Here is a 16789-nt window from a genome sequence, read left to right as displayed (position 1 = left end):
CTCACAACTCACAACTAATTGACTATTACTTGCCTGATTGCTTGAGCTCTAAGGAGTTTTCCTGTGTTAGTTAAGCCCAGAAGTGGATTGGATCATGTCAGGTTTCCAACTCAACATCACTTTTCAAACTTTTACTCTCTCACTTGCATCCAAACCTATCCCTTGGCAGTAAAATTCTCCTCAGTACTTCCGTGGAGGGGAGTACTGTGACAAGCCAGCTCGGTGCGCATGAAATCTATGAGAAAGGAAAAGATTTATTGCACTGCTCCTGCTACTAAAAAATTACTTTAAAATTATGGAAGAAGATTAATGACATCTCTCTTCAATATGTTTGCTTCCTCTTCCCTCACCCTCTAGGAGTTAATACTGGAACCATATCTGAAGCGTGTACGGTACGAGAATGCTCGATACAGTAGTGTCCTCAAACAGATCAACAGTCACCACAGCGCTGTACTCCGGCAGTGGCAGTCATTAAGGCGCCTCTTTACCTGCCCACGTGGGGCTTGGGCAGAACGGTAAGTGGCAGGTTCTTTTAAAATGAGAATTCGCAATTGAGTTTGGAGGAGCCTGGAAATTATCAAATAAGTTGAATGTTTCCAACCATTCAACAGCCCATTTACTGACACCTGACTTTTATTTCTGATTTTTTTTTTAAAAACTGAATTCAAATTCTCAAACTCACATTCTATTCTTCCAGGCCTCATGATTACCATAACCACTGGGCTAGCAATTAGATGGAATAATGGATTGGATCAGGCCTTTTCCAGCTCTAAGTAACAAAATTAAAGTCCTCCTGTGTTTGACAGCATCTGTGGAGAGAGAATAAAGCCAACATTTTGAGTCAGGATGACCCTTCATCTCCAAATGTTGGCCCTGTTCTCTCACAACAGATGCTGTCAGATCTGCTGAGATTTTCCAGCACTTTCTGTTTTTGTTTCAGATTCCAGCATCTGCAGTATTTTGCCTTTATCTTCTTGTGTTTGCTGGTTATTACAGATTAATGAGATACATAGTCAAATAATGTTTTTATTTGATATTGTTTGAGGGATAAATATTGGCCAGGACACTAGGAGAACTCCCTGTTCCTTTTTGAATAATACCACAGGATATTTTATGTCTAGTTGAGAAAGCAGACAGTGCTTTGTTTTGACTTCTCATCAGAAAACTGTGCCGGCTTTGTCAGTGCTAGAACATCAGCCTAGGTCTTAACTCTCTGAATTCAAGTTTTGATTCACAATCTTCTGACGTAGTCTTCATGAGAGAGTAACTCTTTTGCCCTAAATTGCAAGATATTAGTGACAATAAGTATCAATCAACAAGAGCCCAGCTTGGAGAATTTAACATTGAGGTCAGCACATCTAACTTATGCCATTCCTGAACTTCTGGGAGTATGGGTGGGATTTTATGGCCTCGCTCATCCCAAAACTATAAGATCCCACCCGAGGTAAATGGACCTTCCTATTGTCTGCCCCTCACCTGCTGCGATTCCTGTGGCAGGTGGGGTGGTAAAATTCTGGCCTATATATACACTTGTGACTCCTACTACACAACTAATATGATTTTTCATTGCTCAATAGCAATCCAACCGAAGTTAAATGGAAACTATCAAGTGTGGAGACGTACTCCAGGATGAGGCTCAAACTGGTTCCAAATTATAACTTTGACAAGCATGCAGAAGCCAGTGCCTTACGGGATAACCTTGGTAAACAACATTTATTCTTTACTTTTTAGGACAGTAGTAAAGAAAGGAAAAAAGAAACTTGCATTTATATACCACCTTCCAAGACACATAAAGATTAATTAATCTCTTCAGAAATGTTGCGTGGAATTTTCCATTCTGTAGTCAAAGCGTGGTGGCAGACAGAAAAGATGTTGGTTGGGTGAACATGCGCAATCTTTTGCTTTCCAACTCATTAATTATGCATCATTGAGGAGCTCAGTAAATCTCGTGGAGGAGCAACCAGGAAGTCACCCGCACCACCCTCATGGGAAGTTTTGGCACCATATTTAAACAGCTACAAGACAGCAATCCACTCTTGACCACAGATAGTCCTTTAACCTTTGCCCCTTAGACAGTCTTTCACTCTTCCACTCTATTCCTTGATCACCTCCTAGTCCTGTCTCCCCTTCACCTTTCATGTCCTCACCCTCCTCTCTATTTTATCCCTGTCTCATCTTCCCTCACTGGTCAGGCCTCCCCTGCCGAGCCTTGCCACAGCTTGTGCTACAGACAACATTTCTCAATTAAGATGTTAAAAGAAGGCAAAAGCAAAATCTACAGATCTCCAAACCACTGAAGCTAGATTGGGTGCATGCCTCCTATATGTAAAATCGTAAATCAGATTGCTCTAACTTTGTGCTGAAGAAGCACTTAATTTGGAGGGAGAGCATAATTCTGGCAAGTTGACATTTTAATGCAAATTCATGACATGCAAATAAATGTAAATGTGGCTGCCAACATAGCTCAGCATGAAACTTGACCCAACTTTAACCTGCTATCAAAGACAGGAGAACATTTCCAAACTAATTTTCCTTTGGTGGGAAACGGTCTTTTATTTAGTCCCCCTTCCCATTATGATGTCCACCACAGGTGGAAGTGGAAAATTCTATTCGTTGTCATTGTTGTAACATTGGAGACTCAGCAACCTGTTTTATTTAGCTTATTTCCAGCTTATAAAGCCCTGTTCAGAGCACAAACTTGCTCCAGCTGTAGATTCTAATCATTCTACTCTTCTTCGTGCTGGTCATCCAGACTTTCCATAGAGAGACCTCCCATAGAAATAAAAAGGAAAGAATTATTAAAACCATAAAGCTATCAGGTTGTTGTTAAAAAGACAAATGATTCACAACTTATTTTTTAAGGGATAAAACTTGCTGCGATTTCAGCCTGGATGAGAACATAAGAACTAGGAGCAGGAGTAGACCATCTGGCCCCTCAAGCCTACTCCGCCGTTCAATGATATCACGGCTGATCTTTTCATGGACTCAACTTCAGTTACCTTCAGCTCACCATAACCCTTAATTCCTTTCCTGTTCAAAAATTTATCTATCCTTGCCTTCAAAACATTGAATGAGGCAGCCTCAACTGCATCACTGGGCAGGGAATTCCACAGATTCGCAAGTCTTTGGGTGAAGAAGTTCTTCCTCAACTCAATCCTAAACCTGCTCCCTTTTGTTTTGAGGCCATGTCCCCTAGTTCTAATTTCACCTGCCAGTGGAAACAAGTTCCCTACTTCTATCTTATCTATTCCTTTTTTAATCTTATATGCTTCTGTATGATCTCCCTCAGTCTTCTGAATTCCAATGAGTATAGTCCCAGTCTACTCAGTCTCCTCACATAAGCCAACCATCTCAACCCTGGAATCAACCTAGTGAATCTCCTCTGCACCCCCTCCAATGCCAGCATATCCTTTCTCGAGTAAGGAATCCAAAACTGTACACAGTACTCTAGGTGTGGCCTCACCAGCACCTTATACAGCTGCAACATAACCTCCCTGCTTTTGAACTCCATCCCTCAAGCGATGAAGGACAATATTCCATTTGTCTTCTTAATTACCTGCTGCATCTACAAACCAACTTTTTGTGATTCATGCACAAAGACACCCAGGTCCCTCTGCACAGCAACATGCTGCAATTTCTTACCATTTAAATAATAGTCTATTTTGCTCTTATTCTTACCAAAATGGATGACCTCACATTTACCAACATTGTGCTCCATCTGCCAGACCCTTTCCCACTCACTTAGACTATCTATATCCCTTTGCAGACTTTGTGTCCTCTGCACACTTTGCTCTACCACTCATTTTAATGACATCTGTGAACTTTGACATACTACACTTGGTCCTCAACTCCAAATCATCTATATAAATTGTTAACAATTATGGTCCCAACACTGGTCTCTGAGGCACACCACTAGTCACTAATCGCCAACCAGAAAAACATCCACTTACCCCCACTCTATGCTTTCTATTAGTTAACCAATCTTCTATCCATGCTAATACATTACCCATAACACCATGCACCTTTATCTTATGCAACAGCCTTTTGTGCGGCACCATGTTGAATGCCTTCTTTGTGATTGTTAATTTGTGATTTCAATTCAACCAATGTGGTTGACTCTATGTTGGCCTTTGAAATGGCCACGCAAGCCCCACAGTATATCAAACTAATTTCAAGTGGCATTGTAGGAGCACACACACCATAAAGCAATGTAGCAGTTCAATAAGAAAGCCCACCACCTGCTTGCAGACAATTCTAGAAGAGAAATAAATACCAGCTATTACAGAAATGCCCACATCCGCAGATTAATAAAAAATAAATTGTATTTTAGCATGTGCGCATGACAAACACTCAGCAGCAAAATAGATCCAAAACTGATCGACTCTTGTTGGCTCTCCACAGGTACCGATCATTCGAGAACCCCACCAGACTCTCTACCACTTGCGGTAGCAAAGGAGGCAAAAGTGAACGAGTTAGAAGATGATCAGCTTGGAGATGAAGACCTTGTTTTTCTTAGTAACCAGTAAGTGTTTGATCAAAGAAATAGCCTGTGTTTAAAGGGGCTTTGGCCACACTGTCAGGTTCCAATCTAGTGTCTGCCTGACAATGATTCCCTACCACACATTGCCACTGTATGAAAAGGTCATGAAATAGGGTGCTCTGCAAATGTTTGAAATATTCAGGAAATGCTCTTGGTGGTTTTGGAATTCTCATCACTTAGCTTGGACTGCGGGCATAGAAATGGAAGACCGATAAAAGTAAATCAAGCTATAAAAGTAACCAGGTTGAAGCATGATTGAGATCAAAATAAACCTTTTGTTTCTCACAGAGAAGCAAACAATCATTTGTAGAAACAGAACAGACTGAATATCTGATTAGGAACATGTAAAGGTATTTAGAATGAGCCTAAATGAATTGAATACTGTGGAACTTGATGCCTCCTGTGTTGATGCCTCCAATGTCATGCAAAGGAATTTAAAGAAAGACAGAATTCATATTCTACCTTTTCTGACCTCCGAACTTCCCATGGTGTTTAACAACCAGTAAGGTACATCTAAGTGTTTTACTGTTGTAATGTAGAAAATGTGGCAGCCAGTTCACACACAGCAGACATGAACAGCAATAGAGTAGTGGTCTGCTAACCTATTTCTTTTAGTGATGTTGATTGAGAGATAAATACTGGCAAAGACAGTGAGGGGAAAACTCACCCGTTCTTTTTCAAAATTGTACCCTGGGACCTTTTTATGCCCAAATGACAGAGGAGGTGAGGCCTCGGGTTTGATGTTTTATCCAAAAGATGGCACCAGTAACAGAGCTGTACTGCCTCAGCACCACACTGCAGTATCTGCCTGGATTCTGTGCGCAGATTTATGAAATGGGAATTTTGTAATGTGTTACGTAGTTCTTATTTTCTTGATCTTTATTCATGACCTAGATTTGGATGTACAGGAAGCAATTTCAAAATTTGTATATGATACAAACTTTGGAAGTATTGAAATCTGTGAGAAGGTTAGTGATAGACTCCAACAGGACATAGAGAGGCTGGTGGAATGGGCAGATAATGGGCAGTTTAATTTGGAGGGAAGAATGAGAGGCAATATAAAACAATGGGTACAAATCTAAAGGGAGTGCAGGAGCAGAAGGGCCTCCAGGTATATGCATCCAAATCATTGATTGTGGTAGAGCAGTTTAAGAAACACCGGTTGGCAAAACCTTATAGTGGTTGATCTTGACTTTCTAGCTTTTGTTTTTGAATTTCATAGAATCCTACAGTGCAGAAGGAGGCCATTCAGCCCATCGAGTCTGCACCAACCACAATCCCACCCAGGACCTATCCCCATAATGCATTTTACCCTACCTAATCCTCCTAACACTAAGGGGCAATTTAGTATGGCCAATCCACCTAACCAGCACATCTTTGGACTGTGGGAGAAAACTGGAATGTCTGGAGGAAACCCACTTAGACACAGGAAGAATGTGCAAACTCTGCACAGATAGTGATCCAAGACAGGAATCGAACCTGGGTCCCTGCTGCTATGAGACAGCAGTGATAACTACTGTGCCACCATGCTGCCCCAAATTACAATTTCACCATTTTCATTTCTTTCTATCTGTATTATTATTTCACATGATCTTGATGCACTTTTCACCAATTCTCTCCTGTCTTGAAGAAGTTCCAGACCCTTTAAACATCTGTCACGCAAATCTTCTTGACATCCAGCAGACGAATTCAAATCTAGATGCAATTGATATAACCCAGCCTGGCCATTGGGCAGCATGATGGCACAGTGGTTAGCACTGCTGCCTCACAGCTCCAGGGACCCGGGTTTGATTCTTGCCTTGGGGGACTGTCTGTGCAGAGTCTGCACATTCTCCTTGTGTCTGTGTGGGTTTCTTCTGAGAGCGCCAGTTTCCTCCCACAGTCCAAAGATGTGCAGGTTAGATTGATTGGCCATGCTAAATTGCCCTTAGTGTCATGGGATTAGCAGGGTAAATAGGTGGGGTTATGGGGATTGGGCCTGGGTGAGATTGTTGTCGGTGCAGGCTTGATGGGCTGAATGGTCTCCTTTTGCACTGTAGGGATTCTATTTGATGTTATGCAGGCATTTACCTTTAGGCTTCAGTATAAAATAGATCCTTTACAGGCAAAATAGACTCATTCACTAGCTCTTGCTCGCTAAACAGTCTTTTTGTTTACAGAGTTGAACCTGAGGAGCCCAGTCAGAAGGAGAAGTTGGTGATTTCTGAGGAATGTGAGCTGATCACAATTGTCGCAGTGATCCCTGGACGCCTGGAGGTCACCACACAGCACATCTATTTTTATGATGGCAGCATTGAAAAAGAGGAAACAGAGGAGGGTGAGGCTCCTGAAACTGATTTGCTTGATTGTTCTTCTGATAAGGGTGCACATTCCTTAATTTGGATTTTTAAGATGGTTAATGTTTCAACCATTAAAATTTTCAAAATAGGATGACAAGTAGTCTCCTTTGGTCAGGCCAAGCTTAGAAAATATAAATGGAATTTGTATAATTCCCTGGGAAGTTGGTCTTCTGTTGGTCACTGGATCATTAACATATCTACAAAGATAATAAGATAGCTTCTGTGAATGCCAAAAAATTCCTTTATGTTTGAGTCTTCGCCAGCCATGGCTTCAGTCATTTGAAAGTCTTTGTCCAGTTTTTAAAAGTTTATAAATTAGTCATGATGAGATATGTACATTTTATACAAATAGAGGGGGAGGTCTTAGCCTCCTGGCAAATGGAAGATCTCTTGTTTTTGAACTGTGCCCCCGAGTTCTAGTCTCTTCAATAAGGGGAAAAAGCCTCTCAGCATTCACCTGTCAAGTCCTCTCAGGGTCTTATCTGTTTCTGTAAGATCATCTCATATTGCTCTTGGTTCCAATGGATATAGGTTCAACCTGTCCACCCTTTCCTCATAAAAAAAGCTCTTCATCCCAGGAATAAGGCAGTGAGCCTTTTCAAAACTGCTTCAACCTGGATTATGTGCTCCAATCTCTGGAATGGGACTTGAACCCACAACAGTCAAACTCATGTGTAAAGAGTTCTATCAGTGAGCCACAATGGACACTACAACAACTTGTAATTATGTAGCATCTTTAACAACATAGAAGCATTCAAAGTATTTTCGTAGGGACATTATCAAATAAGACATGTCACAAATTACATAAGGAAATGTTAAAGCCGTTGACCAAAACCTTGGACAAAGAGAACCATCTTAAAGGAGAGGGTTGAGCATATTTGGCATGGGGTAGACTTCAGCCAAGACTCTTGCTTCTGAACACTTGTCCGAAAAATGGCTTGATATCAAATGATGATGGGTTGGGATGAGATGTGATGCCCTTATAGTGGAATAGTATACCAACACTTGACTCTCAAGTTCGCTAAACATGAAGAATGACAGAGACCAGAGATTTACCTCTGGAGTGGTGCTGCAACTGAACCATAGCCTTTAGGATAGGAGAGAAAAGGTAAATAGAATTTTCATCAAAAAATAGAATCATGGTCTTCATTTCAGGAATTGGGTATGATTTCAAGCGTCCCCTGTCTCACCTCCGAGAGCTACATCTTAGACGCTATAACTTAAGGAGATCTGCTTTGGAGTTTTTCTTCATCGACCGATCAAACTACTTTGTCAACTTCAAAAAGAAGGTATAGTGCATGTTCTGTAAATTCTTCATTATAAACTGGAGTCGGGTTGAGACTTTATTAAAATTTTGTTTAAAGGATTTGGGTATTGCTGGCATTTATTGCTCATCTCTTATCATAGAATCAAAGAAATGTTTAGAGCACAGAAGGAGGTAATTTGGCGCATTGTGTCTGTAATTACTGTTGCTTGATCAATGGGTTGTAGGCTGCCACTTTGAACCAACGTGTAAAGTGGCTTAATAGAACTGAGTGGTTTGCTGGGCCACTTCAGAAGGCAGTTGGTGTGGGTCTGAAGTCACAAAAATCTGCATTTACATGGCATCTTTTCCCAATGGGAAGATGTCACAAAACTCTCCACAGTCAGTGGCAGACTTACATTTTGTACCTCCCACGCTTATCTTTATTCCTGTCCCCTCAATTATGTCATTCCCCGCCCCACCAATGACATCACACCCCACTCCAATGATGTCACACATCATCTTGGGTCACTAAGGGGCAATTTAAGAACATAGGAATTAGGAGCAAAAGTAGGCAAATTCAGCCCTTTGAGCTTGCTCCAACATTCAATCAGATGAAGGCTGATCTTGCCCTGGTCTCAAATCCACCTCTTCACCTGTTCTCAATATCCCCTTATCCCTTTTTTTATTTACATGGCCAATCCACCTAACCACACATCTTTAGACTTTGGGAGGGAACCAGAGCACCCAAAGGAAATCCACGCAGACAAGGGGAGAAGGTGCAAACTCCACATAGTCAGTCACCCAAAGCCAGAATTGAATCTGGGACCCTGGCACTGTGATTGAGCAGTGTTAACCACTCTGCCACCGTGCCATTCTTCATTTCTCCTTTAGTAAAGAAATCATCGAGACTCTTGTCATCCCGTTCGGTCAGGCTGAGCTGGAAGTCGGAGCTGGGCTGAAGCCGGACACTCACTACCATCCTGACTTGGTGACTTCAGGGGACAGGGTGATGCAGGAGCCGCCGAAAGCAGGCTGGACAGGGGCATGGAAACCAGGGACAGCACTGGCAATGGATGTTCGGCACCTTTTTGCCACCTGAGTTGTAATTATCCTTCGAAACCTCGCTGAAAGATTGCAAGGTCTACACCTTCCCATCTGTCACCAGTGCACACCGTGATCCTAGCCCCAGGGTTTTAATTGGGGATTGAGTAAAGCATGACTCTAATCAAGTCCTGCACTGTAAGGGGACATGACCAATCAGAATCCGATGTTGCGCTTCATTGTCTACTGATAGACTCCTCAAAAAATTCAGAGCTGCCAGGGTTCTGATTGGTGCCCCCACAGCCACTGGCCAGCATGGGGCCCCACTATTGGTGGGGCCTTTCAGCACAAGATGTTTCATTGTGAGTTCGCTTCTGCAGTCAATACAATTCCTTTGAAGCTACTGTTGCAATGTAAGATAGCAACCAGGCTGTGCAGAGAAAGATTCAACAGCAGCAAAGGGATAACCAACTAGATCATCTGTTTTAGTAATGTAGATTGAGGGATAATATTGCTCAGAACGCTGAGGAGGATACCCCTGCTCTTTTTTGAATAATGCAGCGGAATTTTTTTGTATCCAGTGGAGAGGGTCCAGAGGTTTAGTATTTCATCCCAGACACATCACCTCTGACAGTGCAGCACTGCCTCAGTGAACTCACTATCTTGTGCTGAAGAAGTGAGTGACCATTGAGCAAAGCTGACTAAAAGGATGACAACTGAGTGCTCTGACTCCAAAGATGCATCTGTCCCTCTTTGTTCTGTGATCTTCTCCTAGGCTTTTGAACAATAAACATTGGCAGGATGGTGACAAATATCATACACATATCAGGCTACTGTCAATGGAGTATGTGATCCTGGGTGATGTGATAGAGAGAAACAAATTGAGGAAAGTGCAGCATGTGAGCGCACAAAAGTGTTGAGAAACATCTCTCACTGCAGCAGTCCAATATTTTCTCACGTCAGCCATCCTTGTGAATACTGAAAGAGATTATTTCCAATTCATCATTGAATTAAGAAATAACTTGCTTTTATATAACAGTTTTCACAACTTCAGGATGTCCCAATGCAATTTGCAGTCAGTTAAATACATTTCCAAATGTAGTCACTGTTATAATAAAGGCTAGAATTTTTCTGGCTGTTCCTGATGACCACTTTGTGATATTTTGATTGCCTTTGACAGGCTGACTGATAAACCTTTGTTAAAATGGGATATTTTACAATTCCAATAAAGAAATGCCTACAACCTATCTATCTGATTTTGTTTCTTTTGGTGCTGCACACAGGTCCGAAATAAAGTGTACTCGCGTATCCTATGGGCACGGCCCGCCAATCTCTTTGACTTCAACAGCCGCTCTCCCCAGGAACTGCTGAAAGCATCTGGGTTAACTCAGGTAAGGTGATGCACCACTGTGCAAATGGAATATCAGTGGCTGACACGTGCAGCCCGTTGTGACTGCCAAATCTGTCAAAGGGACATGACTTAAACATGGACAAAAGAGCTGAATTCCAGAGATGAGGTGAGAGTGACTGCCCTTGACATCAAGGCAGCATTTGACCGAGTATGACACCAAGGAGCCCAAGCAAAACTGGAATCAATGCGAATCAGGGAAAAAGCCCTCCACAGGTTGGAGTCATACCTGGCACAAAGGATGATGGTTATGGTGGTTGGAGGTCAATCATCTCAGCTCCAGGATAGTGTCTTGGGCCCCACTATCTTCAGATGCTTCATCAATGACCTCCCCCCATCATAAGGTCAGAAGTGGGGATGTTTGCTGATAACTGCACAATGTTCAGCACCATTTGCAATTCTTCAGACACTGAAGCAGTCCATGTCCAAATGCAGCAAGGCCTGGACAATGTCCAGATTTGGGCTGACAAGTTGCAAGTAACATTCATGTCACACAAATGCCAGGTAATGACCATCTTGGAGCTTTCCCTCCAAATCACTCACCATCTTGACTTGGAAATATATCACCATTCCTTCACTGTCCCTGAATCAAAAAGCTAGAATTCCCTCTCTAACAGCACTGTGGATGTACCTATACCCTAGGGATTGCAGTGGTCCAAGAAAACAGTTCTGAAGGGTAACTAGGAATGGACAATAAATGCTGGCCATCCAGTGACACCTATATCCCATAGATTAATTTTTAAAAAAACACCCATTTATCTCACTCCCCTGCTCTTCCCATTGTGCTGAAAGTGGTTCCTTTTCAAGTATATATACAATTCCCTTTCAAAAGTTGCTATTGAACCTGTTTTTACCAGCCTGTATCAAAACAACTTGCCGAGTAGAAGTAAAAATTTCATCTTCATCGCTCTGGTTCTTTCAACATCAAGCTTAAATCTGTGTCCTCTGGTTAACCAGAGTCTCCTGCCAGCGGAAACAGTTTCTCCTTATTTATTCTAAAATATCTTCCCTTTTTCGTCTCTGCTGTAATGAGAACAATTCTGGATTCTCTTATCTCCTCCATAACTGAAATACCTGAGCTTTGGAATCATCCCGATGAACCTTCTTTGTACCTTGGCATCTTTGCAAAAAGTATAATGCAAAGAATTGGACATTGCAAAGCAATGGCTTGAATTTTGCATTTAGCAGTGAACAAACTACATTCAGTGTTCACTGCTCATGCACTTGCTCACTGACTTTTTTTACACTATAATAGAATAACACTACAGTTACACTAGAGGGATATGGACCAAGGGCAGACCGAAGGGATGAGTTTAATTTGACGTCATGTACAGCACAACATCAAGGGCTGAAGAGCCTGTTCCTGTGCTGTAATGTTCTTTGTTCTAATTGCTGAAATGCCACAGCACCCTCTACAGGGGATCTCTGAGCTGTGTGAACAGGGCATGTATGCTCAACCAATCATATTGAAGAAGTGTACTTAATAAACCAGGAAATGGAAGGTGGAATTTAACAATTAGAATCAAATGAGGGAAGGAAAGATGGGTTAAGAGAGAAGAGAGCAAATTCTTGAAAAATGCTAAATCTCTCAAGACATTGAAAATTTAAAAGAGTGAGACTCCACAGCTGTAAAAGTAAAATTTCAGTGCCAGATAAGTTGTTTGCCAGTGATTAAAATTTAATGTGTTCTTAAAAATTAGTATACAGTTGAATGGATAGGGTCCTAACTAACTAAATGCCCTAAATTCTCAATTCCGTGCATGTTAATGCTGAGTTTCTCAATAAGGCATGGAGGAACAGGGCAACTCAGCAAAAAACATATTGATTATTGTGTTTATTGGGCATGTTCGGACTGTGCTAAATGCTGTCAGATTTACTCCTAAATAACTGGCTATCAGTGTTCACTATTATTCTTCCCACAAATTCAGACTAATACTTCAGCTGGAATCTAACCAGCAATTTATGAAGGTTTGTTAACTTTTGTATACTATGCTGCCATCTTCACTTTGAAGACATTAGTCACTGTGATCTTTCTTTTCCTGATTGCATGGTTAATGGCACTTTTCTCTTTCAGGAATGGGTGCAGAGGAAGATCTCCAATTTTGAATATTTGATGAAACTCAACACCATTGCAGGGAGAACCTACAATGATCTGTCTCAGTACCCAGTGGTAAGTTAATCCTTCTAATCCCCGATGATAGTTGAGGGAAGCGATAAGGAGGAGGGGGGGATCCTCTTTGCCCTCCCCCCCCAACTTCTTACCCCAATGGTCTTCATGGTTCAGCTCAATTATTTTTATTCATTTGTGAGCTATGGGAAGCACTGGCATGGTCAGTGTCAGTCAGGTCTGGAATTGTAAATATTCACTCAATGTCTCAATTCAAAAGGATGGAAATTTTACCAATATCACAATGTGACACTCGCAGGACATCCACTAGCATGTCCACAGGATTGATGCTAGGAGACCACAGAGGTTCAATAAAGTAAGGAGCTTTATTAAGATGTGTTCAGTACTGGCTGCAAATCTACTCTGCACAGTTACCCATGCAAACAATTGGTGATGTCACTTTCGGTGACGTCATGAATGCATTATCTTAAAGTGCTCAGTTCAGTTTCATTGCTGTTGATAAGAAATCACTCCAAATAGGCCACATTTCTTCCCCTTTTAAATCAAACCTCCCCAATACATACAAACAAGTATAACATGAACAATCGATTAACAACAACAATCAGTAAGTCGGATAATTTGGAGGTTCTCTAAATGGTTGCTGGCCAACTTCAGGTGTCTGCTTCTTGGCATTAGTTGTAACCTCTGGTGTTTTCAGCTTTGTGTGATCAACGTTGGTGGTTGTTTTGACCAGTTTCGATGTTGTGACTAGAGGTTGACTCTGTGCATAATCTACAGTTGAGGTGTTGCTTTCCCCAGTCGGTTCTGTCAGTGTCAGTTTTTTAGAATAGTTCAGGTCGGAACTCAGCACCGTAGATTCAGACTCCCTGCAGTCTCCCCCTCTTCTGATGAATTGAAAACCGGGGCTCAAAGACGGCACAAAGTACAACTCTCATGTCATTGGAATTTTTACATAGCATAATATGGCCATTATTTTATATATCAAAACAAAATCAGGAGGAGGGAGATGAAAACTTTGTTTTCATTGCTGTGTTTTATTATTTTTTAACACAGTTCCCTTGGATCATCTGTGATTATACATCCGAGGAACTGGATCTGAACAACCCAAATGTCTTCCGGGACCTCTCTCGACCTATAGGTGTGGTGAATGATAAGCATGCAAAAGATGTGAAGGAGAAGTAAGTCAGTGGAGAACTTTCCAGTCATCTTTTTGCTTGGTCTGCATCATTTTCTTGCCTGTTGAATGATTGTACCAGTTTTTTTAGGTAAAGTTATCAATGAATTTTGAGCAAATGGGAGTAAATGGAATTAAGATACAGCCAATTTGAACAGCAGAACAGAATTGAGATAGGGGTGTAATGACCTACTCCTGTTCTTCCAAATGAACGGGTAGCAATGTTCTTCCTGGTAACTTGGGGTTGTGGTGAATAATCATTGGTTCTTAGGCATGTTCTAAGAACAGGATTCCAATGTTAACATAACTGAGTCGTATTGAGCAGTATATTGGTGAGATCTAACTCCTCCTGTTTCTTCACCCAGATATGAGAGTTTTGAAGATACCACAGGAGACATTGATAAATTTCACTATGGTACACACTACTCTAATGCAGCTGGAGTCATGCACTACATGATCCGGATAGAACCTTTCACTACCCTGCACATCCAGCTACAGAGTGGCAGGTGAGCACTAAGCCTCAGCAAGATGGATGATCTCTCTGTCGTGACTCTGGAGTGGAGAGGATTATACTGTGTTACACCAAGCAGGACTACACGTTGCAATAGAATCTAGAATCTGGAAACTGGATTAACATAGAACCTGACTGATGGGATGATCAGATTGATGTGTTTAACATGTTAAAAGGATTTGATGGAGACACAATTTCTCTGGTGGGAAAATCCAGAACAAAAGGACACAATCTTAAAATTAGAATCAGGTCATTTGGAAGTAAAAAACACTTCTTTTTCCCACACAAGTGTATTGGAAATCTGGAATCTCTCCCCAAAAGGCTGTGGATGCAGAGTCAGTTGGAGCTACCAAGACTGATGTAGGTAGATTACTGTTATATAAGGATGTCAAGGGATAGGGAGCAAAAATTGCAAAGTGAATTTGAATACAGATCAGCTATGATTATAACTGAATTGCTGAGAGGCTAAATGATTTATTCGTCTTCCTATGAAAATAACCTTGTAGTGTCTGCTATGAAATGAGCTTAAGCAATCTCAAATGAGTTCCTGCTAGGGATGGGTTCAGGCAAGAAAAGTTATCTTTAAATTGCTCATAAACCATCATTGTTCAGATGTACTGACCTTAGTTCAGGAAAACATGCTATGTTTTCCATCTCCATTGCAAACTCATCTGCTTTCATACACATGACATTAATCAACTAGACACCTCAGTGGTTACATAAATGGGAAATTAATGTCACAGGGCTCAATCGTTGCAACTATTACTGATCTTAATCTAGCAGGCAACCTATGCTCTACTTGGGAATGGTTGATGGCTTAACAGAGGAGGAGCACTACCCTCCATTTAACCTGTGCTACCTTTGTCAAGGAATTAATTGCTAATATAGTTTGCATACCTTGTATCTTAAACATTTTTTTTCTTTAAATACTCTACAGTAACTAAAATATTAGACAAGAAGTATAATAAAAATAATCCAACCCCTGGTATATCTGCCCTGAAAGTCTTCAATGGGACAGTTTAGCAGGAGATGTACATTAAGCAGTGGAAGTGGCCAAAATGGATAATATTCCATTCATGATATTATCATAGTTCACTTTGGTGAGCACAATTTGTGAACAATAGATTTTAAATGTAGTAGCCTTTCATCTGCATTTGATATAATCATAATGAAGGTCACATAAGGGCTTATTGGTAAAGTTTGATGCTCTTGGTTGCAATGCTTGGCAAATCAGGGACCTGGATATTCTCACCTACAATGCATATTAAACAAATAGCGGGTCTTTATTTCTTGACACAACCTATCCTGCAGTCTCAACCTTTATCGGAAATTGCCAAATGGGGAAATCAGCCGTGCAGTGCTCAAAGCTCTTCTCAACCTCCTAGAAAAAAAATCAATTAAACATGGTTCTACTTTCGAAGACGAGCCTAGTGAGGTTTAGTTCCACATGCTGTCCTCACCATGTCATGTTCCTGTGCTGTTAAAGTGTTTGTGTCCTGCAGATTTGACTGCGCAGACCGTCAGTTTCACTCGATCCCTGCAGCCTGGCAAGTTCGGATAGACAATCCAGTAGATGTTAAGGAGCTGACCCCAGAATTCTTTTACTTCCCGGAATTTCTCGAGAACCAGAATGGTAAGCAGCCCTTCAGCTCGAGGTGAATCGTTGCAGTCCATTGACTTAAACATTGGCTTGTTTTTCCTTCCAATACCAGTACAATAACTAAAATATTAGACAAGGGCGGCATTGTGGCACAGAAGTTAGCACTGTTGCCTCACAGCACCAGGGACCCTGATTCAATTCCTTCCTTGGGTGACTGTCACTGTGGAGTTTGCACATTCTCCCCATGTCTGCACGGGTTGCCTCCAGGTGCTCCGGTTTCTTCCCATAGTCCAAAGATGTACAGCTTTGTGGATTGGCCATGTTATATGCACAGGGTGACAGAAATGGTGGAGGATGGGCCAGGGTAAGATGCTCTTTTGGAGAGTCGGTGAAGACTCAATGGGCCAGATGGCCTCCTTTCTGCACTGTAGGGATTCTCTGGAGCCTATGGATAAATGTTGGCCAGGATATTACCCAAGGACAATACTCTTGGTCTTCTTTGACAAGTGCCTTGGGATCCTTTACATCCACCTGTGAAAGCAAACTGGGTCTTAGTCATACAAATGTTAGCCATTCTAGCGCTGATATGGAGATGCCGACATTGAACTAGGGTAGGCACAGTAAGAAGTCTCACAACACCAGATTTAAAGTCCAACAGAGTCACTCACCTGAGGAAGGGGCAGCACTCCAACAGCTCGTGCTACCAGATAAACCTGTTGGACTTTAATCTGGTGTTGTGAGACTTCTTACTGTGCTACTTTAGCGCAGGATTGGAAATCTCTCTGGGTCCCTACAAGGCCAC

The 16789-nt window shown here is 41.6% G+C and overlaps 1 protein-coding gene across 1 annotated transcript in view; it reads left to right on the top strand.

The window, feature by feature from the left end:
* Nucleotides 1–16789, top strand: part of nbeal2 (neurobeachin-like 2) — a 227477-nt gene that overhangs the window by 176303 nt on the left and 34385 nt on the right. Inside the window, exons 33-42 of the mRNA XM_080194499.1 lie at nt 358–515; nt 1578–1702; nt 4402–4522; nt 6700–6857; nt 8035–8168; nt 10450–10557; nt 12649–12744; nt 13756–13880; nt 14242–14382; nt 15890–16020. Of these exons, the coding sequence (XP_080050625.1) occupies nt 358–515; nt 1578–1702; nt 4402–4522; nt 6700–6857; nt 8035–8168; nt 10450–10557; nt 12649–12744; nt 13756–13880; nt 14242–14382; nt 15890–16020 (1297 nt within the window). The remainder of the gene's footprint in view (nt 1–357; nt 516–1577; nt 1703–4401; nt 4523–6699; nt 6858–8034; nt 8169–10449; nt 10558–12648; nt 12745–13755; nt 13881–14241; nt 14383–15889; nt 16021–16789) is intronic.

Source organism: Carcharhinus amblyrhynchos, chromosome 8 (assembly GCF_965287045.1).
Source record: "Carcharhinus amblyrhynchos chromosome 8, sCarAmb.v2.hapA, whole genome shotgun sequence".
In the NCBI taxonomy this organism is placed as follows: domain Eukaryota; kingdom Metazoa; phylum Chordata; class Chondrichthyes; order Carcharhiniformes; family Carcharhinidae; genus Carcharhinus; species Carcharhinus amblyrhynchos.
Note: the sequence above shows the minus strand (reverse complement) of the source record. Positions and strands in the feature narration are given on the sequence as shown.